Raw genomic sequence first — 27,355 nt, 5'->3', positions numbered from 1 at the left:
AACACGTATGTATTGAAGTCAGTATGGGCTGAAGCCATCACAGGCAAGAAAGGGTCCAGTGTTTGTGACAATAGAAGAAAGTGGCCATAAAGAATATTTTTGTTGACAAGTAGTGTTGATAAGTAAAGTTGGATGGTTAGGATTTGAACAGAATATAAGTAGATTATGGAGGACTTTAACAATTATAGAACTTGAGATTTAATCTAAACACATACATGTATATATATAATCATATGTTCTTAAATGTTTTTAATTGAAAAGTGAAATGAAGCTCAGTTTTATGGATTTTTAATCTGAAAATACTCTTACCATTTATTGAATACTTTTTTTTGAGAATGTGTAATACACAAGTACTATAGACTGAATGGGTTCTCCTCCACAATTTGTGTGTTGAAATCCTAACCCTAGTGTGGTGGTGTTAGAAAGTGGGGCCTTTGGGAGATGATTAGGTCATGAGGAGGGAGCCTTCATGAAGGCCTTAGTTCTCTTACAAAAGAGACCCCCAAGAGTTTCCTTGCCTCTATCATCATGTGTTGAAGCAGCATGAACACTGTTGTTTTTGAATCACAAAGGAGCCCTTGACAGTCCCTGAATCTACTGGAACCTTGATCTGGCTCATCCTGTCTTCTAAACCCCACCCATGGATCTGCAAGACATTGTTATGGGGCAATGGTGGTTATTCAGATAATTCTTAAATTTTAATTGAGGGAAAAGTAGATTGAAGGGCTGAAATGAAGGCCAGGGAAAAGTCAGAGAAAATCCTTTAAATCTTTGTGGTACAGCAGCAGAGGGAGGGAAAATTTTCAGGGCCCACCATTTTTTAACTCTGCAACTTATGAAAAAAAATTAGGGAACTCTACAATTCATACTAAAAAGAATTGCAGCACATCAAATCAGATTTTAAAAATATGAAAGAAACATCAACGCTTTCCCTACCCCCAAAATACTCTCATACCTTTTGTTCTGTAGAATTCAGTAAAAATTTGAATTCAAGAAGGCTAAAAACAAACTTCAAAGATGGCATTGCAAAAGATGAATACAGTTATCAGAGGAAATAAAATTAAGACAGAGCAATGCTAGAGCAACACTATTTTAGAACTATTTAGCAGATGAGAAATAGAATACAACTGCTACCAGGTTATTATAGCGGGAAACTTGAAATAATTACAGTGTACTCTAAGTAAAAATTAAAGAGAATAGATGTGAATGATGATAAAGGCATCCAACATATGGGTAATGCTTATTCTGAAAGCTAGAAGACTATTTCCTTGAAATGACTAATTCTGTAAGACCAAATGGGCATAGCTATGGGAAAGTTGAGGAATAACAATTGCCAAGTAACAATTGTACTGATTTTGGTTAGGATTTTGAATTTCCTCATAAAGAATTCTTCAGACAGGGACCTAGGTGCCAAAAACCAAAATCAAAACATAAAGAAAAACTCTGCTTGACCTCTTGCATCTCCACAGTATTCACTATCCTAATACAATGAAGCTGTGCCTATGAACTTTGGAGGGAATGCAAGTGGAATCCAAGGATATGACCATCAGCCAAATTGTCCGTTATAAAGGTGATGAGGGGAAAAATAAAATACAATGTCTACATGTATTATTAGAACTACTGATGTTGAGATCTATTAGGTAACATAGGTGAGTGAGAAACGGAGTCTATCAGGATAGTTCACAGTGCTTGGTGGTGGTGGAGCAGTGACTACAGATCTGTGAGGGAGAGAGGGAACCAAACTTTTCTTCCCAAATGTCTCTTCTTTGAGTCTAAAAGCAAAAAGTCAAAGAATCTAAAAATGTTGAGGCTTTTGTAAAAAAACAAAACCAACTTTAGGATTTTGATGGACTCCTGTCTCACGTTTAGGTCTTTCAACCATTTTGAGTCTATTTTTGTGTGTGGTGTAAGGAAATTGTCCACTTTCATTCTTCTGCATGTGGCATGTTCAGTTTTTTTCCGTTGGACATTCTTTACTGTTTTGTCGAAGATGAGTTGACCAAGAGTTGAGGGTCCATTTCTGGGCTCTCTATTCTGTTCCATTGATCTATGTGTCTGTTTTTGTGCCAGTACCATACTGTCTTGATGATGACAGCTTTGTAATAAAGCTGGAAGTCCGGAATTGTGATGCCGCCAGCTTTGGTTTTCTTTTTCAACATTCCTCTGGCTATTCGGGGTCTTTTCTGGTTCCATACAAATTTTAGGATTATTTGTTCCATTTCTTTGAAAAAAGTGGATGGTATTTTGATGGGGATTGCATTGAATGTGTAGATTGCTCTAGGTAGCATTGACATCTTCACAATATTTGTTCTTCCAATCCATGAGCATGGAACGTTTTTCCATTTCTTTGTGTCTTCTTTAATTTCTTTCATGAGTATTTTATAGTTTTTGTGAGTACAGATCCTTTGCCTCTTTGGTTAGATTTATTCCTAGGTATCTTATGGTTTTGGGTGCAATTGTAAATGGGATCGACTCCTTAATTTCTCTCTCTCCTGTCTTGTTGGTGTATAGGAATGCCACTGATTTCTGTGCATTGATTTTATATCCTGCCACTTTACTGAATTCCTGTATGAGTTCTAGCAGTTTTGGGGTGGAGTCTTTTGGGTTTTCCACATACAGTATCATATCATCTGCAAAGAGTGAGAGTTTGACTTCCTCTTTGTCGATTTAGATGCCTTTTCTTTCTTTTTGTTGTCTGATTGCTGTGGCTAGGACTTCTAATACTATGTTGAATAGCAGTGGTGATAGTGGACATCCCTGCTGCATCCCTGACCTTAGCGGGAAAGCTCTCAGCTTTTCCCCATTGAGAATGATATTTGCTGTGGGTTTTTCATAGATGGCTTTTATGATATTGAGGTATGTACTGTCTATCCCTATACTCTGAAGAGTTTTGATCAAGAAAGGGTGCTGTACTTTGTCGAACACTACATCAAAAACTAATGATGTAATGTATGGTGATTAACATAACAATAAAAAATTAAAAAAAAAACCAACTAAAAAAACTCCTTGCACATACATTTCATCACATGAAGTAATGAATTAAAAAGAACTTAGAAATGGAGAAATTTTGTATGAAAAGTGTTTTGGGATGTAGATATGTCTACATTGTGGGTATTACGGTTCTAGAATAGAATGTGAGTACAATAAATCCTGTCGGGGTAAAAATAATATGACCAGAACCAGGCTTGAGGTGGAAGTTAAAATGTGTTATTTATTTCCTTCTCATAGAAGGAGGTCAACAAGTACTGACAAATGAAAGTCATTGCCATTAAAAATCCAGTGTCTTAATCCTCTCCATGCTACCTTTTCTTAACATTTAGAAGCTTAGTGCTCTGGAAAATAATCTGAAGCTTAGCATCATCTTCAGGTTTACTCTATTTAATTTTCTTTCCTAACTAGGTAAAAAAAAAAAAAAAAGACAGGAATGTCATCTCATTAGAATGTATTAGTGCTTTTGTTCCTGCATCCTTTTTGTCCTACTGTATATATTAATAGAGAGTTGTGGGAATGATGTTTATTGAACGTTGAAGTTACTAGGTAGTGGAATTTTTGGATTTTTTGTTTTTTACCTTTTTCAAGTTGTTGCTTTTAAGAACATAGACCATTTTTCTTGAAATGACTTTTTTCTTTAAAAAAACTGTTGTAAGTTTAAAATACCTATTTATTGTTTGCTAGCTGCAAAACAGGATGTTTCTGTGTACAAGGATCCCATGCCCTGTCCTTAAGAATTTTCTCCATTTCAGTACTTACAAAGCTAAATATCTCTCATGTTCTCATCCTCAGACGTTATTTACGTATATGCAAAAGAACATCTTAAATTAGGTCATTTTTTAAAATTCAAATTTACTCACATTTTTGAAGTTAAGATCTGATATGATTGTCTTATGTCTGTTAAGTCAAACTTGGCAGGATCTGAGGAATTATATGATACGTGCATGCAGACATTCATGCTAATATCTTAAGTATCAGGGTAAGACCTGAAACTCTATGCTCAGAGAAAAGACAGTTTGTTACAGCAGTAGCATTAAGGAGCATTTAACAGTGTAGCGCTGGTTTTCTGAATTGCAGTTCCTACAGGGAAATGCAGTTACAACTAGGTGCTGTCTCAGTGGGATGCATTAAGAAGACTCTTGATACTGGGGAACACTTGCCTTATTCAGGGACTGTGGGCAAACCAGTACATCCTCCGGTTACAAAAGAGACATTGTCTTTATTATTCTGGAATGTCAAGCAGACCTGCCTCAGGGAGAGAGATGACTTTACCTTTATTTTCTGGAATATAAACAGATTTGCTCCAGGAAGACATGTACCTATCTTTGCAAATCTGCCTGCTGTGCAAACATCTTTGAAATGTCAATCTGGAGTAAATTAGCTATTAATACTTTTGAAAATGTTTGGGTATATGAGAAACTTCTTGGAAAATTGTCTCCCTATAATATCTAGAATATGTGATTCCTTGAACAAACTAAATGTTACATAATGAAATCCAGTTTCTTCCTATTTTATTATCAATATATGGCTGATGCATATGGAACTGTTTTGTTATTTTTTTAATGTTCTCTCTGAACTTTGTACTCAATAAGAACTTTTTTTTAAAAAGCTTTTATTATTTGAGAGAGAGAGAGGTAGTGACAGAGCACAAGTGGGGAAGAGAGGGAGAAGCAGGGAGAAGTGAGCGGAAGGCAGACACTTAATTAACCAACTGAGACACCCAGGTGCCCCTCAATACGAACTTTAAACTGAAAGAAAAGTCTTGAAATTTATGAGCCAACTAATTTCTAGCACTGCTAAGACCTCAAAACCTTTACTTCTCTAATATTTTGTCAAAATTGCATAGAATTAGGATGAATCCTACTTACGATGTAATGCTCTTAGAAGTACAGGGTTTAATGTTTTACTAAGTGACACGCTTTCTATTTTAGAATAGTAGATTGTAAAGACTTCTAAATGTAATGCCAGTGCTAACCACCGAAATGTGACTTTCTGGGCAATTAGAATAGTATAGATAAAACACTTCCCTTGTTTAGTCATTAATTTTTTTTTTTCATATTGGTATAGGAAGGAAAAAAATGGAAGTTAATTAGAATATTGAGCAATATGGAATAAAAATGTCATTAGGAAAATTTTTCTTTTTAAAAGATTTGAGAGACCATGCACGTGTGCACAGGGAGGGGAAGAGGGAGAAGAAGGAGAGGGAGAAAGAACCTGAAGCAGACTCCCTGCTGAGTGGAGAGCTCCTATACAGACCCCACCTCACAACCCTGAGATCATCCCCTGAGCCAAAATCAAGAGTCGGATGTTTAACTAACTGAGACATGCAGGCACCCCTCTTTAGGAAAATTTTTGTAATATATGTACTATTCTAAATCTAGTCTGAGACCACCTCTGGTAATAATCTCTTCATCTCTTGCTATCATTGTCCCAGTTCAAGTCTTATTTCTCTCATACTTATACTATTATAATAATTTCTTACTGCCTTCCCTGTTTTTAGTCTTTCCAGGTTAGTTAAATGTAGGTAACTATAGAATATAACGTTTCCAGAATCATCCAACAATCCCTGTGTGACCAACCTTTTGATAATAATTCAGCATTTTCTGCAGTACATCCTTTGAATGAGAAAAAACAGTTGCTTGGTTGTCCCTGCATCATATATCCTCTACCTTTTCTTACTTAAAACGATTTACTTTAGCTATATTGGTGTTTATCAAAATAGTAGCCATTACTCATGGACTAGTTCAAATGTCTTTTTCTTGGTAGCTTCATAAACTGTAGCCTGAATTATTTTTTTTTTATATATGATTCTTGGCTTTATGTGTCTAGTAGTTTTGTGCTCATTTTTAACTGTCTTTTAGGTTCTCATTTGGTTTTTCTATCTAGTTTATAAACTCCTTTTTCTTCTATTTTTTTTTTCTTCCTAGCATGTAAAAGTCACCTCTGGAGCTCTGTGTCCTACTAGCAGAGATCTTGAGCAAATCATCTTAGAGCAATGCTACAATTACGTTTGTGTGAATGTGAGTAGTAAATTCAAATTATTGGAAGCACTCGAGGATCTGTATGAATGTAAATGTGGAAGATAATTTTTTTCTTGATTCTTAATTATTTGAATTTAAGTTTTGATGAGGTGTGTTATTCAGTATGTATTTGCAAGTTTTATTTTTTAACTTTTGAAATGGAAAAATAATATTTTCTAACAAGCTAGTTCCCATAATGAGAAGAGGGTAATATTTCTTTAGACACCATTTTCAGTTACCTGGTATGAAGCAGTTAAGATGAAACATGTTTGAATTAATGAATAGTTTAAATTTTAATAGGACCTTAATGGGTATCCTTTAAAGTTGTTTAAAAAGTGAAAACTAAGCTTGATAAATGTTTTAGATGTATGTGTAAAAGTTCTCCATTTTTTCCCTTTTATTTTTAATTATCCTTGGATTAACATTTAAATCATTTAAGAACTTATTTTCACTTTTATTTTTCTGGTCTTTCAGGTTATGTCCTCTGATTTTGAGGAAACCCGGAAACTACTGAACATGCTTGAAGAGAGTAATCTATCCATTTTATATCCTATTGTTGTTATTTCAGTAAGTGAATTAATGCAGGTATTTTAAAAAATTTAAATTCAAGGTAACATATATTGTAGTATTGGTTTCAGGAGTAGAATTTAATGATTCATTACTTATATATAACACACAGTGCTCATCCCAACAAGTGCCCTCCTTAATGCCCATCACCCATTTAACCAGTCACTCTACCCACCTCTTCTTCATCAACCCTCAGTTTGTTCTCCATAGTTAAGAGTTTTTTATGGTTTGCCTCCCTTTCTTTTTTTATATTTTATTTTTCCTTCCCTTCCCTTATGTTCATCTGTTTTGTTTCTTAAATTCCACATATGAATGAAATCATGATATTTGTCTTTGACTGACTTACTTTGCTTAGCATTATACTATCTTGCTCCATCCACATTGTTGCAAATGGCAAAATGTCATTTTTTTTTTTTTTTTTTTTTTTGGTGGGAGAGGGGCAGAGGGAAAGAGAGAGAATCTTAAACAGACTCCATGCCCAGTGTGGAACCCAGTGCAGGGCTCTTTCTCACAACCCCGAGATCATGACCTGAGCTAAAGTCAAGAGTCAGATGTCTTGGGCGCCTGGGTGGCTCAGTTGGTTAATCGACTGCCTTTGGCTCAGGTCATGATCCTGGAGTCCCAGGATCGAGTCCCGCATCGGGCTCCCTGCTCGGCAGGGGGTCTGCTTCTCCCTCTGACCCTCTTCCCTCTCATGCTCTCTCTCTCATTCTCTCTCTCTCAAATAAATAAAAATCTTAAAAAAAAGTCAGATGTCTAACCACCTGAGCTATCCAAGCGCCCCTCATTCTTTTTGATGGATAGTAATATATATATGTATCACATCTTTTTTACCAGTGCAGATATAACTCTTCAAACTTAGGCTTCCTTCCTTGAAATCAACTTTTCTTTTTAAAAAAATTTCACCCTTGAGGAAATCCATCCAAACCGAGAAGAAACCCCTCTTTATGGATTCTTGAGCTTACTCTCTTGCTATGATCTCTATGACTGTGTTCCTTTGTTACTGCAATTATTTGTTTGAATATACAAGTTTAGGAAAAAAATAATCCAGCAACCAATTTCATTTCTTTTTCTTCATTACAACTGCAAAATATACTGCTGAGCTGACTGGTTGTTTGGATAAGATGAAAGAACTTTATAGCATGTTAGCAGAATGCCATTGGAAAAGAAATTCCAAAGTTAAAAAAAAATGAGGGAAAATATGTGGTAGAAAATGGACTGTTTGATAACTCTCTGTCATAGGGACAGCAAAAGTAGAGTTAGAAACAGATGGAAGAGAATTTCTCAAAGAATGACCCATAAAAATTTTGGGGAGGTCTTTCTTGTGAAAGACTTAAAGTGTATGTTTAGTATACCATTTACTTAACTGGCCTATTAAACTGCACAGAAGAGGGGGATCTCAGAGAGCACAGCCAGGAAGGAAAAAATCAGAGGCTAACTGAGTAGTCTGTAGTCTGTGACATTTTGCTGTGGGAAGGGGTTCCAAATGTGAAATTCTCAAAACATAGCTATTGCTGAGTTTCAGAAGCTCAGTCCCATCCCAATAATGTAGGAATTTAGTTCTTGTTAAGTAAGATCATTATACAGAAAGAAAAGATAATTTGTGCTACAAAAAAGTTGTAAGTCTAGCATTGCAAGTATAAACAAATTAGCACTTGGGGGAGATTGATTTCGTTGGCCTATTGTATTTGGTTATCTACCCTAAAGATAAGTTTCATGGATCCTGCTGTAATGGAAACTAAAGTTCCACAAGTGACTGATTTTATTGGATGTTTATATCTTCACTGGGGTGTTTTGGGGGACATTAGGAAATACACATAATGCTGGAAGACTCTAAGGCTCTGTAGGGTACAAGTACGTTAAAAATTCTGTGTATGGCCCTCTATTCCTCCCTCTACATTAACTTGTTTAGAAATCTCCTCTCTATGTTCCTAGATAATATTCTGAAGTTTCATGTATCAGTATCATGAAGGGGAGCAAGGGCTTTAAACTCAGAATTCCTTAGTTCCTTGGTCAGGTTACTTAACTTTCCTGAGGCTTGCTTTCCTCATTTTAGAAATGAGGTTGATAACTCTACTTCTTAAATCATTGTAAGGATTAAAATGAATGAATGAAAGCATAAATGCAAAATGCACTTGCTTTCTCTTTGGCAGGCATACGTTGTGGCACCTAACAGCCTAGCTCCTCCTCTTTCCAATTTGGATGAGATGAGTCAAAGGTCACTACCACTGCTTTAATTTCATTCGTGAGTTTGAGTCAGACATTTTCAACATTTCCTTAAGTACTTGAGTTTGAGTACTCCGTTATCTTCTCCCACATACTCTATTAGATCTATTACAAAAGCACATTTCCTGTGAGCTGACTTTTCTTAGTGGGAGTAATTGTGGCAGGCACCCAGGGGGGAATCTGTGTCATCTGTGAATTTTCTGTTTACCTTTTGCCTCTGCCTTTTGCCATCAAACATGCACATGTGTGCACACGCGTGCGTGCACGTGCACACACACACACGCACACACACAGATTTAAAACTGTTCTTCTATTTCATTGCTACTCTTGTATCTCAACCTCTGTTCTTTGTATTTTTTCCATAGATATTTGAATTTAATTTTCTGTTTATTCCTGTGGAGTTTTATTTTATGTATCCCAGTAAGTACCAGAATTTTTTTTTCCTTTCTGGTGTTTCTGTATTAAACTAAGGAAAAAGATAATCCTCTAGTTAAGGAGTAAATGTCTCCCAGAACTACTTTGAGGATAGTACTATTATAAGTCTGTATACTGTAAACATTGTAAAATGTTTACTTAAGATTGGAGAGGTGTTACTTCTCCATGAGTAGTATTTGTTCACTCATTATTTTCTCATTGTATATAGGTAGACTCAGTGTAGGAATATTAAAGCTATTATTAAACTTAATAGGAAAATGCCATTAGAACACATCTAGAATCTGTATCCTTAGAATAGACTGAATCACTGAAAAGGTAGAATAAAGAACGCTGCCTTCTTGGATTTGAGAGGCAAGCAAATTTCCCCGGGGTTTTGAGTTATCCTATAAATGATTGTAAAAGGCATCATCCTATATCTTTCTGATAGTACTTTCCCCCAAATGGCTAAAAGGCCATTTCAGTGTTCCTGTGACTTAAAATTGGGCCGAATCATTCAAATATTCCTCAAGTTAGTAGTTGTGTATAAAATATTATTATAATTGTAAAATACATAAAAGACTTAAACTTGGGTGTAAGTATGGGGACATAATTTGTACATTATCAAGTGGAAAAATACATACATATATACATATAATGTCTGGGGCTATAAGTGTGCACACTACTTATGTATATAATTAGAAAGATGTTGTAATAGGAAGTTTATAGACTATGGTGTGCCTACTTGGCTTTTATCTGAATTACTTTGCTGGAAGATTAAATCATACCATGGGAAAAAAAATTTTTTTAATAAGGCTTTTGTTAAGCAATTCTAAATTCTGAGAATGGTCAAAGAAGAGTTTGTTTATTTGCTTCCCTGAGTGGGTAGGTTTTATTTACCAGAAAATAAATCTAAAATGACATCAAGGTCATGGAAAAATACATGCATTTTTATTTTGGAGTTAGGTGATTCAGTAGTTATTGAATGCATGTATTGTAAATGTTTAAAGACATATTTTGTCTCTGCTGAGCTGTAGTACAATGGTCCTTTTTTCTTTGTGAGGGTTTATCAACTTCCAGTTTCAGTCCATCTGAACAGAGGAAGGCTTATTAGGAATCAGGCAGTTGCGAAGTAAAATTGTGCTTAATGAGGTGTTTGTGAGAGTTTTTTCAACCAAGAGACTAGTTAAGGTGGTCGTTTGCAATGTGACCATGTTTCACTCCACAAGGACAAAGTTTTAGAAGAAATGCGGCTGAAGTTAATCTGGGGCATTTCTTGGGCAAAAACAATACTTGATCAGATTTTAAGTGCTGAAAATTGGAGGATATCTGCCATGCTGGTGAAGCCCACATTGTCTCTTATTTTCTCAAGGAGATACAGAAAAATATTTTGGAATTCCCTGTTAATTGTCATTCAGTAGTCATTTAAAAGGTACGTGTGACCTTCATCGTCATCTAGAACGTTTATCCCTTGGAGGGAGCTAAGCACTGAAGGAGAGACCAGTTAGTGTTGTTGGATTCTTGGTACACAGGTATTTAACGTGATTAGATTTTATTTCAGGGTGTTGATTGTCTGAAGATCAACTTCTCCTTGACTTTTATAAAACTGAAATGTGTTAGGAAATACTGTAGGAAGTGTCTGTTGTCTTAAGATAAACTAACAGGTAGGATGCTACTACTTTAAGATCTACTTAAGAAGAAGAAACAGAATTTCACCATGAAAAGTAGAAAAAATAATTAGGACTTTATCTTAAAATAAGTTATTTATCAAAGTAATTTTATCTTTTTGAAAAAGGAACATCTTTGCTAAGTCTTGTGGACGTTATATGATAAGTTGTGACATGCTTCAAGTGGTCATTTTTACAAAATAGTTTTAGACATTTTAGTTTTCTTTTATTAATACATGGTTCACAATTCTCTTTGGCACCGTCTGTTAAGTCATTATTCTTAGTTTATTTTGAGCAGTCTGATTTGGCCAAATTTTCATTTGTCGATGGTGTTGAGTAGGATTTAAAGAGTTTACCAATGTTAATTTGATCAACTTAATAAAATCCAAAGTTTTGGTAGATATAACTTAATTTTATTGTAATTATATTAAGTCATCAGAATTGTTCAAATTTCTGTGATCAGCTAGAGACTGATAATGCTGACTGGGCTAAAATGTCATTCTTAAAGTGGGCAGATATAGTTGGGTGGGGTCAATTTACAAATTTTTATTTCTCATTGAATCTACATCTATTTTGGGATGACATTCGTTAAGCTATGTAGCCTTTTAACTATGAGCCTTTGGAAACACATAATCAGATAACAAGCATGTCCTGTACTAAGAAAATGCTTCTAATTTGAAAGAAAAAAAATAAGTACTTTTTTTTTGTTAGAGACTGATTGGCATAAAGGAATTTTAAAAGTGTAGATTCTTTCCTATGTCTTTTAGCAAGAAAAACCTTATAAACATGAAAACCAAAGCTTTCTTTTGTTAAACTAAATTGTATAGGAGTTATGTTTTGATAGCCCTTTTCAAATGTCATTTCTGGTGCTGTTTATCATTCATTATAAGTTATCAAGAAACCAAGTTTTTTTTTTTATTTTGTTATGTTAACCACCATACATTACATCATTAGTTTTTGATGTAGTGTTCCATGATTCATTGTTTGCATATAACACCCAGTGCTCCATTCAGAATGTGCCCTCTTTAATACCCATCACCAGGCTAACTCATCCCCCCACACCCTCCCCTCTAGAACCCTGTTTGTTTCTCAGAGTCCATAGTCTCTCATGGTTCGTCTCCCCCACCGATTTCCCCCCTTCATTCTTCCCTTCCTGCTATCTTCTTCTTCTTCTTCTTTTTTTAAGGAAACCAAGTTTTTATCTTGAGTTGACTAAAGTTACTGTAGGCCTTCCCTTCTTTGCAGTTACCAGTGGGGGATATAAGCTAGCACCTTCTTCGGATTGCAACTCAAGAGGATTATCTGAAAGCTTTCTTTGGAATCACCTGATACAACAGCTGTCAACATGGGACATGTTCATTTCTTCATTTTCTACTCCTATCATGTGTTTTTGTTTACTAAATAATGATGAATAAATATTTAGAAAAATAAAGTAATATATTAAATGTGTTAAAAGAGTAAAAGGTAAATTCATAAAGTTTCTGATCTAAAAATCACACCCTCCCTCACCAAAAAATAATAGGCTTTTACCTAAACTAAACAAGACTCAAAAGTGCTAAGAATCTGAGTTATGAGTTTTTTGCTTAGTAATTAATAATCAGGGAGCTGTTTTTTTCCAGCAATGGAGAAGACAATTTCAGGAAGCAAAACTATAGCTGTTTTCCAGCCAAGATTATATAAAACCAATTGTAAAACTTTAAAAAATTCCTTTCCAGGTGCAGAAAGTAGAAGATTTTAATTTATTTGGATCTGGCAAGGTTTGCGCAAAACATCCTTTCCTACTATTATCAGATGAGATAATGGACAATTTATCCTTATTTAAAGCTTATTGTTTCAGTGAGCAAAGCTGTTCATATAATAGACACCAATGAAATGTTTAATTTTTAAAAGCAGAAAGAAATTGGCAACAAACATAATTAGAAGTTCAAAACTGAGAAATGAAACTATTTTTGTTTGATAAAATTTTTTATCACTTCCTCATTACAAAATAATTTCGCAGTAATTATCTGGATAATTGCATAAGAGCTCTAATTTTTTTGACTATGAAGACAATAATTTTATTGGTACTTTACAAGAGATAGGAATCTTTTCATGAATTTACTTTAGTAAAAAACATAAATTACCATATAGAATTTTAATGCTTTGAAAAACATAAATAAACCTTCAAAAGTGCCTAATTTAGTTCTAGTTACCGGGAAGTAGTTTATTGACATAACAGATCAGAATATATGATCTTTAAAATACTTCAAAATGTTTAATATTTGAACATGTCAGCAAATAAAAAAATAGAAAACCACCATCCACTGACATTTAATACTTTCACATCTGGGGAAACTGTCAGCGATGTAAATTGTTTCCAGGAGCTTCCACAGCTCACCAGTGGCAGAGCCAGGAACAGAATCAATCCAATGTGCAATGTATCATATACACTTGTTACTTTTATGCTTTCGTGAATGTGTTAAATCATGTGGAAAAAGGTTAAAAATACATACACACACATATATGTATTTAATATTCTTCCTAATAAAGAACAAATGACAACTGGAAAAACATAATGATTCCTTCTTTTAAGTGCTGATGGTTTCTTTCTTTGCTTCACAAGGTATTGAGGCTTTATTGAATTTAAGTTATAAAAATCTGTGGTCCTGTTAAATTTCTTACCAGATCCTAGACACGTATCTTTGTCACCTTTTACTTAACTACTTATTCTGTACATTTCCTCCTGTTAACCCTATTACTACTAGACTGAGAAAATTAGTTTCTAGGTCACAAGTTCTTAAACAGAAGAGAGCTGGCTGTTGTAATTCTCCCTGCCATCATACTGGATTTACTTTTTACAATGTGTATGTTTCAGACCCTTAGTTTGGCCCTTGGTGTTTATTTTTGAATAGATAATGTGTGTGTGTGTGTGTGTGTGTGTGTGTGTGTGTGTGTGTGTGTTTAATGGCCAAAGAATGACCAACAGAGTTAGTCCAAATGCTTCTATTCCAGTCTTAACCATTTTGCCTACTGTAGTTTTTATTTTTCCTTCAGAAAATGATAATCTTACTGTATACTGAATTTTTTGATGTTTCACTTAAGATGCATTAAGGTTTTCTCTTTCATGGTTGTGGATAGCTTTAGTGGTAGAAATGTAGTCATTTCCTTGAATTCTACAAATGTTTTCATTTGTTTTCTGGTAATGAAATCTAAAATATTTCCTGCCTAAAATAATAATTGCTCAGTCCTGGTTTCAAATACCTTGAGAACCTTTTTGAAATTTTAGTCATGAAGGGATTCATACTGAACTCCAAAATGAGGAAGATGAAGTTCTTGTACAAGGTGGTGAATAGAAAGAATTGTCTGTTATTATAAGTTTTGGGAAATCTTTGCTTATGGTTAAATGGTTACGAGACAGTTTTTGTTGTAGGATATTAAAATTCCCTGAGATTAGTTGTGTTGGGAATATAACTGATGGTGTATCAAGAAATGATTCTCCTAGGACACACCTTTCTAGTTTTCATTGATTCTTGTAATGAATTATGGTTATTTTCAGTCTAGCAAAATGTGCAAATGGTACAAATTCTAGAGTACTTTTTCTAAGTTTCTAATTAATTTTTCTTGATTAAGCACAGGGTTTGAAATTGCTATTTATTTCCCTAATTTGTGCAGTTCACTGAATTCAGATGAGCAAAATTGTTTATGAATTTATTTGCTGGTGCTTTCCATCTAAATCAGTTCATAAAATTTAATATGAAATGCACAGGAGGCAAATAAAAAAGCTAGGCTTCTTTGTTAGGCAGCTTACATTAATTTTAGGCCTAGAAAAGGAGTTAAGCAATTGGTTTGGTCATTCACTTTTTCAAAAAATATGCCTGGGGATTTCTTCTACTAGTTTGTGTCTGTGTGTGTGTGTACTGGATTCTGTTTTAAATAAGGGCGTTTAGCTCAACTGTGTTATGCTACTTCTTTACAAAGATGGAACCAAATATCTTTTCATGATTTATTTTACAATTATATGTTATATTTTATATGTATTATGTTGACTTCTTACTATATAGGTTAAAGTCAGGCTTGGTATATATAAATATATTTAAGATTTACATATAAATATATATATATTAAGATTTTATTTAATTTGAGATAGAGAGCATGAGTAGAGGGGAGGGGCAGAGGCAGAGGGAGAAGCAGGCTCCCTGCTGATCAAGAAGCCAAACGTGGGGCTCCATCCCAGGACTCCAAGATCATGACTTGAGCTGAAGGCATATGCTTAACCGACTAAGCCACCCAGGTGCCCCTGGGCTTGACATATTTTTATAATACTATTTTAAAAGATTGTACTTATTGGATAAAATAAATTATATTATTATAAAGGTGGTGTTAAATACAAAGAATTAACTGTTATTTTAAGTTTTAGGAGATCTTTGTCATGGTAAGGATGATATGCCTGGAGTGGGGTTCAAGGTGCAAGGAGTAGGTCTGCAAATAACAAGTGTCCATTAACCTTCATGTCTTTGAGTTTTAATTCAGAATCTTTATCTGACAACAGAGGGGGATGCCCTTGAAGCCATTTAAGTGACTTCTCTTTCTAAAAATATTTTCCATATTAGAACGTGTTGTCAAGGCCTTTTGCTGTTGTATACCTCATTCTGCATGTGCTTTATGTACAAGTACAGGAGAGCAATTGAGATTATAGCAGTCATGTTAAATATGAATCAGGTGGTATAGTATTCCTATCTTGAGCCATTTTTGAGAATTTTTTATACTTTAATCCTTATTTCAAGGCTTCTGGCTAATTGATTCTTCTTGCATTTGTCCTTTTCTTAATTTATCTTCCTCTTTTTGTAGTCCACTTTTTATTAGGTTAAGTCTAAATCTTTCCTTTTTGCATTCATTCTCCCCCCCCCCCTTTTTTTTGGTCTCTTTAAAAAACAGTTGCAAGATTGCAAGATTAGTCTTCCCTTCACTCCAAAAAATCTGACCATTTATGTCTATCCCAGACCATACCTTCTGAGAATGATTCCTTAATCATTAAAGTACCAGCGCATCTTCTTACATATTCATTTTAAACTTATTTTAGGTGCAACGTACTTAGTGCTTTACAGTGAGTATCCTATTGTCTTGATTACCTGATGACTTAATATAGATAAATATAACATTTTTTGAACATCTGTGTGACGGGCATTTTGATGTACACATATGCTATTTAATAATGTTTTTTTTTTTAAAAACTGCATCTTTAGAAGAGTGTTTCAGATTATTTTATCTTGCTCTGTTAAGTAAGGAAATAATTTTATTTTCTTTCAAAGATGAAGGATTTTCAATAACATAAATTTAATCCAATGGCCAAAGATGAAGGATTTTCAGTAACATAAATTTAATCCAGCTTGGGAATTGATCCTGTGGTTGGGAGTTCACAGCATCTTAGTCACAGTTCTTTCTATTCACCACCCCAGCATTAAGAGTTTTAACTAGATCTCTTTGAAAAAAGGGCAGAAATGGGGTACCTGGGTGGCTCTGTCGGTTAAGCATCTGATTCTTGATTTTATCCCCGGTCATGATCTCAGCGTTGTGAGATGGAGCCCCGCCTTAGTTCTTAATGTTCTCTCTCTCTCTTCCTCCCTCTCTTCCTCTCTCTGCCCCTCCCCCTCTTAAAAAGAGAAGAAAAGGGGGCAGAAAAGCCTAGAATAGGTGATCAGAAGAGATCTTAAGGATGTGAGAAGAATCTGAGATTGGGAAGACTGAGCAGGTCCACGTCTTTTAGGAGTAGGGGGAAGAGCATATTTCTCTGGCTAGAGCAGTACATGGAATAGTCAGCATTAGAGAGAGCCGGTGGACCTGAAACAGGCTGGACCACACACTGGGGAGGTTTGGGGACTAGGCAGGAAAAGGTCAAGGTGGGCCTTCTAAGTTTGAATTCTATGAAGCAGCCCTGCTCAGTAGAAACTGATGTGATCAGATTTGTATTTACATTCTGGATACAGCACAGAGAGCAAATGAAAGTGACCAGAGAGCTTCCTTGATGGATTTGGTTTAGTTAGGAGGCTATCACAGTGCTCTGAGAAATAATGGTGGTGGCTGGGACGAGGATTGTTTCAGAGTGAATGGGCAGAAATTGCTGGAATCAAGATATATTTAAGAAGTAGAAACACAAAAAAAGTGCTTGATTTAATGAGAGAGGAGGAGATACAATCTCAAATTTTATATCTTGTGAAACTGAGTGAATGATAGTAAGACAGGGACATTAGGAAAGGATCTTTTTGGTTTGTTTCTGAAGGTTGAGTTAGGCAGATGGTTACCGCACATTTGTTCACTGAGATAATTAAGAAGACTCCATTCATGGTCAAAAGCTTTCTGTTCATCTCTGTGTGTGTGTTTATATGTACAGAATCTCTTATCCTAAAGCTGACTTGGAAAGACAAGTTACATTCCTCCACGGCTTCCTTACTACTTGAGTTTTAATAGAATTCCAGGTAAAGGCATAATTTTAAAAAACCCTTCATATTACAGTGCTTTTGCCAAATCCTATATAGTATGTGTATGATGGATCATGTTTTTTATTAAATCCTTCCTGTACCGACCATTTCATATTATGCAAAGAAAAACACAATTGAAAACAAAACTCAAAACCTTGTTCATGGATTGAATCATTAGTATGCAGAAAGATGGTAAGAATATTATCAGGCCTAAGCACTATTTCTTTAGGATAAAAATTTATAGCCACCTAAAAATAGATTACTTCTGCAGTTTCCTGGAAAGCCTGAACTCTTCTTTTATTGGAAGTATAGAAAGGTGATGGAATCAGTGCAAAAAGCTTCTTCATCCAAACATGCTTTGGCTTGAACCCTGTTTGCAATAAATTTGTATGTGATACTTTTGAAAAGCACAGTATGATTAAGTTTTCAGGCAGCAGAGGTTTTATTTCATGGGATCTTGAAGCTTATACTTTACTTAAAAGCTGAGATACTTGATTCACTAGTACCTGCTAAGGTAGAATGCAGCAAGTATTGCCAAGATAATCCTAGTATTGGCATTGGAAAATTCTTATTTGGAAATGACTTGTTTGTCACTTGCGTGTTTCTTCTAAGTACTCTGAGTATTGTGCCCATTTCTAGGTTTTTTGAGAGAGAATGACAGGTTTCAGTTTTATAATTTAATGTGTTTATGGTAATGACTGAGTTCTGTTTTTTTTTTTTTTTTTGCCCAACCAGTGAGAACTAACTGTGATCTTGTGTGTTTTGCTTTTCCCATTTCTAAGAAATGGAACTCCCACTGCCTTTATAATCCTCAGACCCTCTTCCCCCCCCTACAAATGTGGCCCTGCTAATGCTTATTAGTAGTATAATTAGGTTAATGTTGGTAATAACAGACACTTAACTGACTGCTTGAAATAATGAATCCCCATTCTTTCCCTTTAATATAAATGATCCCACTTAATCCTCAGAGCAGTCCTGAAAGTTGAATATCATAGATGCCATTATCCTTGTGCTCACTTTACCAAATGATGGTTTGTTTTTAGGGATGTCAATACTTGCCCCCTTGAGTCATAGAAACCTAGATTGTTGAAGAAAAGGGTCTGAAAAACCACTCAGTAGGATGCTCTTATTTTATTTTTTAAAATTTTTTTATTGTTATATTAATCACCATATATTACATCATTAGTTTTTGATGCAGTGTTCCATGATTCATCGTCTGTTCATAACACCCAGTGCTCCATGCAGAACGCGCCCTCCTCAATACCCATCACCAGGCTAACCCATCCCCCTACCCTCCTCCCCTCTAGAACCCTCAGTTTGTTTTTCAGAGTCCATCATCTCTCATGGTTCGTCTCCCCCTCTGACTTACTTACTTACTCCCCTTCATTCTTCCTCTCCTGTTATCTGCTTCTTTTTCTTTTTTCTTAAAATATGTTGCGTTATTTGTTTCAGAAGTACAGATCTGTGATTCAACAGTCTTGCACAATTCACAGCGCTCACCATAGCAATACCCTCCCCAATGTCTATCACCCAGCCACCCCATCCCTCCCACCCCCAACCACTCCAGTAACAATTTGTTTCCTGAGATTAAGAATTCCTCATATCAGTGAGGTCATATGATACATGTCTTTCTCTGATTGACTTATTTCACTCAGCATAACACCCTCCAGTTCCATCCACGTCATTGCAAATGGCAAGATCTCATTCCTTTTGATGGCTGCATAATATTCCATTGTGTATATATACCACATCTTCTTTTCCATTCATCTGTCGATGGACATCTTGGCTCTTTCCACAGTTTGGCTATTGTGGACATTGCTGCTATAAACATTGGGGTGCACATACCCCTTTGGGTCCCTACATTTGTATCTCTGTGGTAAATACCCAGTAGTGCAATTGCTGGATCGAATGGTAGCTCTAATTTCAACTGTTTGAGGAACCTCCATACTGTTTTCCAGAGTGATTGCACCAGCTTGCATTCCCACCAACCGTGTAGGAGGGTTCCCCTTTCTCCACATCCCCGCCAACATCTGTCGTTCCCTGACTTGTTAATTTTAGCCATTCTGACGGGTGTGAGGTGGTATCTCATTGAGGTTTTGATTTGGATTTCCCTGATGCCGAGCGATGTTGAGCACTTTTTCATGTGCCTGTTGGGCATTTGGATGTCTTCTTTGGAAAAATGTCTGTTCATGTCGTCTGCCCATTTCTTGATTGGATTATTTGTTCTTTGGGTGTTGAGTTTGATAAGTTCTTTATAGATTTTGGATACTAGCCCTTTATCTGATATGTCATTTGCAAATATCTTCTCCCATTCTGTCGGTCGTCTTTTGGTTTTGTGGACTGTTTCTTTTGCTGTGCAAAAGCTTTTTATCTTGATGAAATCCCAATAGTTCATTTTTGCCCTGGCTTCCCGTGCCTTTGGCGATGTTTCTAGGAAGAAGTTGCTGCGGCTGAGGTCGAAGAGGTTGCTACCTGTGTTCTCCTTTAGGATTTGGATGGACTCCTGTCTCACGTTTAGGTCTTTCAACCATTTGGAGTCTATTTTTGTGTGTGGTGTAAGGAAATGGTCCAGTTTCATTCTTCTGCATGTGGCTGTCCAATTTTCCCAACACCATTTGTTGAAGAGATTGTCTTTTTTCCATTGGACATTCTTTCCTGCTTTGTCAAAGATGAGTTGACCATAGAGTTGAGGGTCCATTTCTGGGCTCTCGATTCTGTTCCATTGATCTATGTGTCTGTTTTTGTGCCAGTACCATACTGTCTTGATGATGACAGCTTTGTAATAGAGCTGGAAGTCCGGAATTGTGATGCCGCCAGCTTTGCTTTTCTCTTTCAATATTCCTCTGGCTATTCGGGGTCTCTTCTGGTTCCATACAAATTTTAGGATTATTTGTTCCATTTCTTTGAAAAAAGTGGATGGTATTTTGATGGGGATTGCATTGAATGTGTAGATTGCTCTAGGTAGCACTGACATCTTCACAATGTTGGTTCTCCCAATCCATAAGCATGGAACGTTTTTCCATTTCTTTGTGTCTTCTTCAATTTCTTTCATGAGTATTTTATAGTTTTCTGAGTACAGATCCTTTGCCTCTTTGGTTAAATTTATTCCTAGGTATCTTATGGTTTTGGGTGCAATTGTAAATGGGATCGACTCCTTGATTTGTCTCTCTTCTGTCTTGGTGGTGGTGTATAGGAATGCCACTGATTTCTGTGCATTGATTTTATATCCTGCTACTTTACTGAATTCCTGTATGAGTTTTAGCAGTTTTGGGGTGGAGTCTTTTGGGTTTTCCACATACAGTATCATATCATCTGCAAAGAGTGAGAGTTTGACTTCCTCTTTGCCGATCTGGATGCCTTTGATTTCTTTTTGTTGTCTGATTGCTGTGGCTAGGACTTCTAATACTATGTTGAATAGCAGTGGTGAGAGTGGACATCCCTGCCGCGTTCCTGACCTTAGGGGAAAAGCTCTCAGCATTTCCCCATTGAGAATGATATTCGCTGTAGGTTTTTCATAGATGGCTTTTATGATATTGAGGTATGTACCCTCTAACCCTATACTCTGAAGAGTTTTGATCAAGAAAGGATGCTGTACTTTGTCAAGTGCTTTTTCTGCATCATATGAGAGGATCATATGATTCTTGTTCTTTCTTTTGTTAATGTATTGTATAACGTTGATTGATTTGCGGATGTTGAACCAGCCTTGTAGCCCAGGGATAAATCCCACTTGGTCGTGGTGAATAATCCTTTTAATGTACTGTTGGATCCTATTGGCTAGTATTTTGGTGAGAAATTTTGCATCCATGTTCATCAAGGATATTGGTCTGTAATTCTACTTTTTGATGGGTCTTTGTCTGGTTTTGGGATCAAGGTAATGCTGGCCTCATAAAATGGGTTTGGAAGTCTTCCTTCCATTTCTATTTTTTGGAACAGTTTCAGGAGAATAGGTATTAATTCTTCTTTAAATGTCTGATAGAATTCCCCTGGGAAGCCATCTGGCCCTGGGCTTTTGTTTCTTGGGAAATTTTTGATGACTGTTTCAATTTCCTTCGTGGTTATAGGTCTGTTCAGGTTTTCTATTTCTTCCTGGTTCAGTTTTGGTAGTTGATACATCTCTAGGAATGCACCCATTTCTTCCAAGTTATCTAATTTGCTGGCATAGAGTTGCTCATAATATGTTCTTAGAATTGTTTGTATTTCTTTGGTGTTGGTTATGATTTCTCCTCTTTCATTCATGATTTTGTTGATTTGGGTCATTTCTCTTTTCTTTTTGATCAGTCTGGCCAGGGGTTTATCAATCTTGTTAATTCTTTCAAAGAACCAACTCCTAGTTTCGTTGATCTGTTCTACTGTTCTTTTTGTTTCTAGTTCATTGATTTCTGCTCTGATCTTTATTATTTCTCTTCTCCTGCTGGGTTTAGGCTTTATTTGCTGTTCTTTCTCCAGTTCCTTTAGGTGTAGGGTTAGGTTGTGTATTTGAGACCTTTCTTGTTTCTTGAGAAAGGCTGTATTGCTCTATACTTTCCTCTCAGGACTGCCTTTGCTGTATCCCAAAGATTTTGAACAGTTGTGTTTTCATTTTCATTGGTTTCCATGAATTTTTTTAATTCTTCTTTAATTTCCTGGCTGACCCATTCATTCTTTAGTAGGATGCTCTTTAGCCTCCATGTATTTGAGTTCTTTCCGACTTTCCTCTTGTGATTGAGTTCTAGTTTCAAAGCATTGTGGTCTGAAAATATGCAGGGAATGATCCCAATCTTTTGGTACCAGTTGAGACCTGATTTGTGACCTAGGATGTGATCAATTCTGGAGAGTGTTCCATGGGCACTAGAGAAGAATGTGTATTCCGTTGCTTTGGGATGGAATGTTCTGAATATGTCTGTGAAGTCCATTTGGTCCAGTGTGTCATTTAAAGTCTTTATTTCCTCGTTGATCTTTTGCTTAGATGATTTGTCCATTTCAGTCAGGGGGGTTTTAAAGTCCCCCACTATTATTGTATTGTTGTCAATGTGTTTCTTTGCTTTTGTTATTAATTGCCTTATATAATTGGCTGCTCCCATATTCGGGGCATAGATATTTACAATTGTTAGATCTTCTTGTTGGCTAGACCCTTTAAGTAGGATATAGTGTCCTTCCTCATCTCTTATTACAGTCTTTGTTTTAAAATCTAGTTTGTCTGATATAAGGATTGCCACCCCAGCTTTCTTTTGGTGTCCATTAGCATGGTAAATGGTTTTCCACCCCCTCACTTTCAATGTGGGGGTGTCTTTGGGCCTAAAATGAGTCTCTTGCAGACAGCATACTGATGGGTCTTGTTTTTTAATCCAATCTGATAGCCTGTATCTTTTGATTGGGGCATTTAGGCCATTTACATTCAGGGTAACTATTGAAAGGTATGAATTTAGTGCCATTGTATTGCCTGTAAGGTGACTGTTAACTGTATGTTGTCTGTGTTCCTTTCTGATCTTTGCTGCTTTTAGGTTCTCTCTTTGCTTAGAGGACCCCTTTCAATATTTCTTGGAGGGCTGGTTTCGTGTTTGCAAATTCCTTTAGTTTTTGTTTGTTCTGGAAGCTTTTTATCTCTCCTTCTATTTTCAATGACAGCCTAGCTTGATATAGTATTCTTGGCTGCATATTTTTCTCGTTTAGTGCTCTGAAGATATCATGCCAGTCCTTTCTGGCCTGCCAGGTCTCTGTGGCTAGGTCTGTTGCCAATCTAATGTTTCTACCATTGTAGGTTACATATCTCTTCTCCCGAGCTGCTTTCAGGATTTTCTCTTTGTCTCTGAGACTCGTAAGTTTTACTATTAGATGTCGGGGTGTTGACCTATTATTATTGAATTTGAGAGGGGTTCTCTGTGCCTCCTGGATTTTGATGCCTGTTTCCTTCCTCACATTAGGGAAGTTCTCTGCTATTATTTGTTCCAGTATACCTTCTGCCCCCCTCTCTCTCTCTTCTTCTTCTGGGATCCCAATTATTCTAATGTTGTTTTGTCTTATCGTATCACTTATCTCTCGAATTCTGCCCTCGTGATCCTGTAGTTGTTTCTCTCTCTTTTTCTCAGCCTCTTTATTTTCCGTCATTTGGTCTTCTATATCACTGATTCTCTCTTCTGCCTCATTTATCCTAGCATTTAGTGCCCCCATTTTTGATTGCACCTCATCAATAGCCTTTTTGATTTTGATTTGGTTAGATTTTAGTTCTTTTATTTCTCCAGAAAGGGTTTCTTTAATAACTTCCACGCTTTTTTCAAGCCCAGCTAGTATCTTTAAAGTCATGATTCTGAACTCCTGGTCCGACATTGTACTAATGTCCGTATTGAGTAGGTCCCTGGCTGAGGGTACTACCTCTTGTTCTTTTTGCTGAGGTGATTTTTTTCGTCTTGTCATTTTGTCCAGAGGAGAATAGATGAATGAGAGAACAAAATGCTAACAGGTTTATAACGTCCCCAGCAAATATACTGTATACAAATCAGAAAAGACCTGAAACCAGGGGAAAAGAAAGGGAAAGAAAGAAAAAAGAAAGAGAAAAAAAAAAGATAAAAACAGAACAATACAAAAAAAGCAGAATACAATCAAATATGATCAGGCTAGTGCATAGATCAGTGCCACACACTAGATTTTGGGCGTATTTTGGTCTGTTAGAAAAAAGTGCCTCCTAAAATTTTAAAGGAAGAAAGACATATATGTACAAAATAAGGGTTGATACAATGAAGGGATGGAAGATGACTGTAAAGATGAAAATTATAAAAGATTTTATAAAAGGACTTGATAAGATAAGAAGTTGTTTGAAAAAAGAAAGAAGATTTAAGAAAAAAAAAAAAGGAAAAAGGGAGAGAATGTGATCAGGCAGGAGACTAGAACAAAGCCATACACTAGTGATTTAGGGTATATTTTGATCTGTTAGAAGAAACTGTACCTCAAAATTTTAAAGAGAGAACAACATATATATATATATATGCCAAAAATAAGGGTAACTACTATGAAGGGATAAAATGACTCTAAAAATGAAAAATAAAAAGTTTTTTTTTTAAAAAAAGGGATTGATAAGATGTTGGTTGAAAAAGGGAAAAAGAAAAATAAAAAAAAACAGTCAACAAAAATTAACTTTGATGAACTAATGAATCATGGTAAAAAATAAGCCACGAATTCTATGTGCAGTATTCCCCTAGCGGTGGAGTTCTCTAGTTCTCCTTGATCGGTAAACTTGGTCTTGGCTTGCTGGCTGTTCCTGCTTATCTTCTGGGGGAGGGGCCTGTTGCTGTGGTTTCCAAATGTCTTTGCCGGAGGCTGAATTGCTCCGCCCTTGTCGGTCCGGGCTAAGGAAGCTGCTCCGGTTTGCTCTCAGGAGCTTTTGTTCCCTGCAAGCTCTCGGTACAGCTCTGGAGGATCAGGGCAAAAATGGTGGCCTCCCAATCTCCACCCGGAGGAGCTGAGAACTCGGGGCCCCGCTCCTCAGTGCGCCCCCAGAGAAAAGCAGTCATTCCCGTGTCCCCGGTCTCCGGCCGCACTCCATGCTCACCGGGCCTGTGACTGAGCGTTGCTATCTCTGGCACCCGACCCCGTGTGGAGTCTCCAAACCCAGCAGATCCCTGCGGTGCTTTCCCGTGCCGCTCCTCCCCGGGAAGGAAGGGGAGTCTCCCCGGATCTGCTGCTTGTTGGGTCCCTGCTGGAGGAGCAGTGGCCCGACTGGGCCGCGGATCACAGTTTATGGCAACCCCGAGCTGAGAGCCCGCGCCTCCGCTCCGTCTCTGCAGCCGGCTTCCCCGCTCTGATACCTGGGAGCTCTGGCGCACTCAGGCACCCCTGGTCTTTCTGTGACCCCGAGGGTCCTGAGACCACACTGTCCCGGGAGGATTCCACTCCCTGCTTAGCCACTGCAGCGACATCCCTCCGCCGAGCCAACTTCTAAAAGGTCCGATTTTGTGCTCCGTGGCTCTATCACTTGCCAGAAGCGGCCGGCGGAGGCCCCTCCCCCGCCTTCTATCCTCCCGAATATCACCTTGGATTCACTTCTCCGCACGTCCTACCTTCCAGTAAGTGGTCGCTTCTCTGTTCAGAGAGTTGTTGCTACTCTCCTCTTCGATCTCCTTTTGAGTTTGTAGGTGTTCAGAATGGCTTGAACCCTATTCAGCTGAATTCCTGAGACAAGACGAAATCTAGGTCTCCTACTCCTCCGCCATCTTGCTCCGCCCCCGGATGCTCTTATTTTAGAAGAGATAATTCAAATTTTTTTCTGTGCCTGGATTGAGATAATTTTTTTATATTAGTGGTTGGCAAATTTTTCTTATACAGAGCCAGATAGTGAACATTTGGGGCTTTGGGGCCAATATGGTCTTTGTTAGAAATACTGGGCTCTGCCGTTCTAGTGCAAAAGTAGCCATAGACAAGCTGTAAAGGAAAGGGCGTGGCTGTGTTCCAGTAAAACTTCACTGACACACTGACAAAAAAAAAAAAAAAAAGTGGGAGGCTGGATTGGATACATGGGCTGGAGTTTCCTAGACTTTGGTTTAGATTTTCAATCCTAAATGACCTATTTGCCACTGTTACTTGGTACCTTTACCTAAAATACCTGTTAGATGTTTCTTTAGTAGGCATATACTCTCGGGGTCATCAAGTCTCCAGATTTAAAATATCACTCATGCCAGTTCATACCTTTTTGTCTCTAGTCTTCATCATTCTCAGTTTTGAGAGGAATGTTCAAGTGCATGCTGTTAAAAAAAAAAAAAAAAAGAATCTATCTTCCTCTCTCCAAGAGCTGTGTCCCTCCCAGCAGTCTCTCTTTGGTTTCAGTCTGACATCATTGCTACTATGACAGATTTTGCTAATTGCTAATGAGGAGGTACTCTTTTATAGAAGCTCCTCATCCCCTACTGGACAAAGCTCATTCAGGTCATAAAGCCTTGGCCTGGCCTGGTTCTTGCTTACTTTTATCACCCTGCTTCTCATTGCCTCACTGTAGTTGGCCCTCTGCTAACTTGTGTGCGCCATATTGCTTGACAGACATGTGTTGACTCTAGTGAGTTTTTTGACCTGAGAAACCATTTTTCTAGTGTTTGTCTTGCCTGACTCTTACTATCCTTAGAATCTGAGTGACCATATTTCTTCTTGGAATCCTTCCTTAATACCCCGGTGCTCAATCTTTTCCCCTTTCCCAACGAGCATGTCTGGGCATTCAGAAATGTTTCTTGACTTGAACTTGTCTTGACATTTCTAGTCATTATGCCTCCTATTCCATCCTGTTGCAGTGCTGCCTACCACAAATAGATGCCTTGCGGTGACTTAAAGGAATGAGGTGGCTAGGTATGCATCTTAAGGAATAGCTATATTCTCTTAAGGAGAATAATAATACATCTATCTGAGTTTTTACAGTATTATTTACTATGTATAAATTTAAACTATGAATTTTATTATCTTGAGTTGTGTTATCTTTCTTTTTAGTATAGCTCAAATTTTTCCATGTTGCCTTTTTAGAAAAATAAATTTTCCATTCAGCAACTATAACTTTATTTTACATATATATGTTTTTTAGATTTTGTGAATCATATCTTTATGTTTTATGTTAAGAAGCTCATCTTATGGGCGCCTGGGTGGCTCGGTTGTTAAGCGTCTGCCTTCGGCTCAGGTCATGATCTCTGGGTCCTGGGATCGAGCCCCGCATCGGGTTCCCTGCTTGGCGGGAAGCCTGCTTCTCCCTCTCCCACTCCCCCTGCTTGTGTTCCTGCTCCCGCTATCTCTGTCTCTGTCAAATAAATAAATAAAATCTCTAAAAAAAAAAACTCATATTGTGTCTATAAAAGACTGATTATGTCTTAAGTATTTTTCTAGATTTACCCTAAAAAGTAACATTAACCTTTGAAGTGTTTTTCATTCCTTAGAGGAAATCTATTTTTCTCTTAAAAATTGAACTTGGGGGTAATTTTCCAACATTTTTAGAAGAGGCTCACCTTTTATATTCATTTCAAAATAAATTCTGAATGGCTTGCTACTATATTAAGCAAATTTTAAAATATGTATT

The 27,355-nt window shown here is 36.8% G+C and overlaps 1 protein-coding gene across 1 annotated transcript in view; it reads left to right on the top strand.

Annotated features, from left to right (window-relative positions):
- CRPPA (CDP-L-ribitol pyrophosphorylase A) overlaps positions 1-27,355 on the top strand; it is a 292,423-nt gene that overhangs the window by 144,106 nt on the left and 120,962 nt on the right. The window contains exons 8-9 of the mRNA XM_028117376.2: positions 5,919-6,011; positions 6,486-6,578. Coding sequence (XP_027973177.2) covers positions 5,919-6,011; positions 6,486-6,578 — 186 coding nt within the window. The remainder of the gene's footprint in view (positions 1-5,918; positions 6,012-6,485; positions 6,579-27,355) is intronic.

This window comes from Eumetopias jubatus, unplaced genomic scaffold (genome assembly GCF_037043125.1).
Source record: "Eumetopias jubatus isolate StellerSeaLion01/CBP00866 unplaced genomic scaffold, mEumJub1_p1.0 scaffold_14, whole genome shotgun sequence".
Taxonomy (NCBI): Eukaryota; Metazoa; Chordata; class Mammalia; order Carnivora; family Otariidae; genus Eumetopias; species Eumetopias jubatus.
Note: the sequence above shows the minus strand (reverse complement) of the source record. Positions and strands in the feature narration are given on the sequence as shown.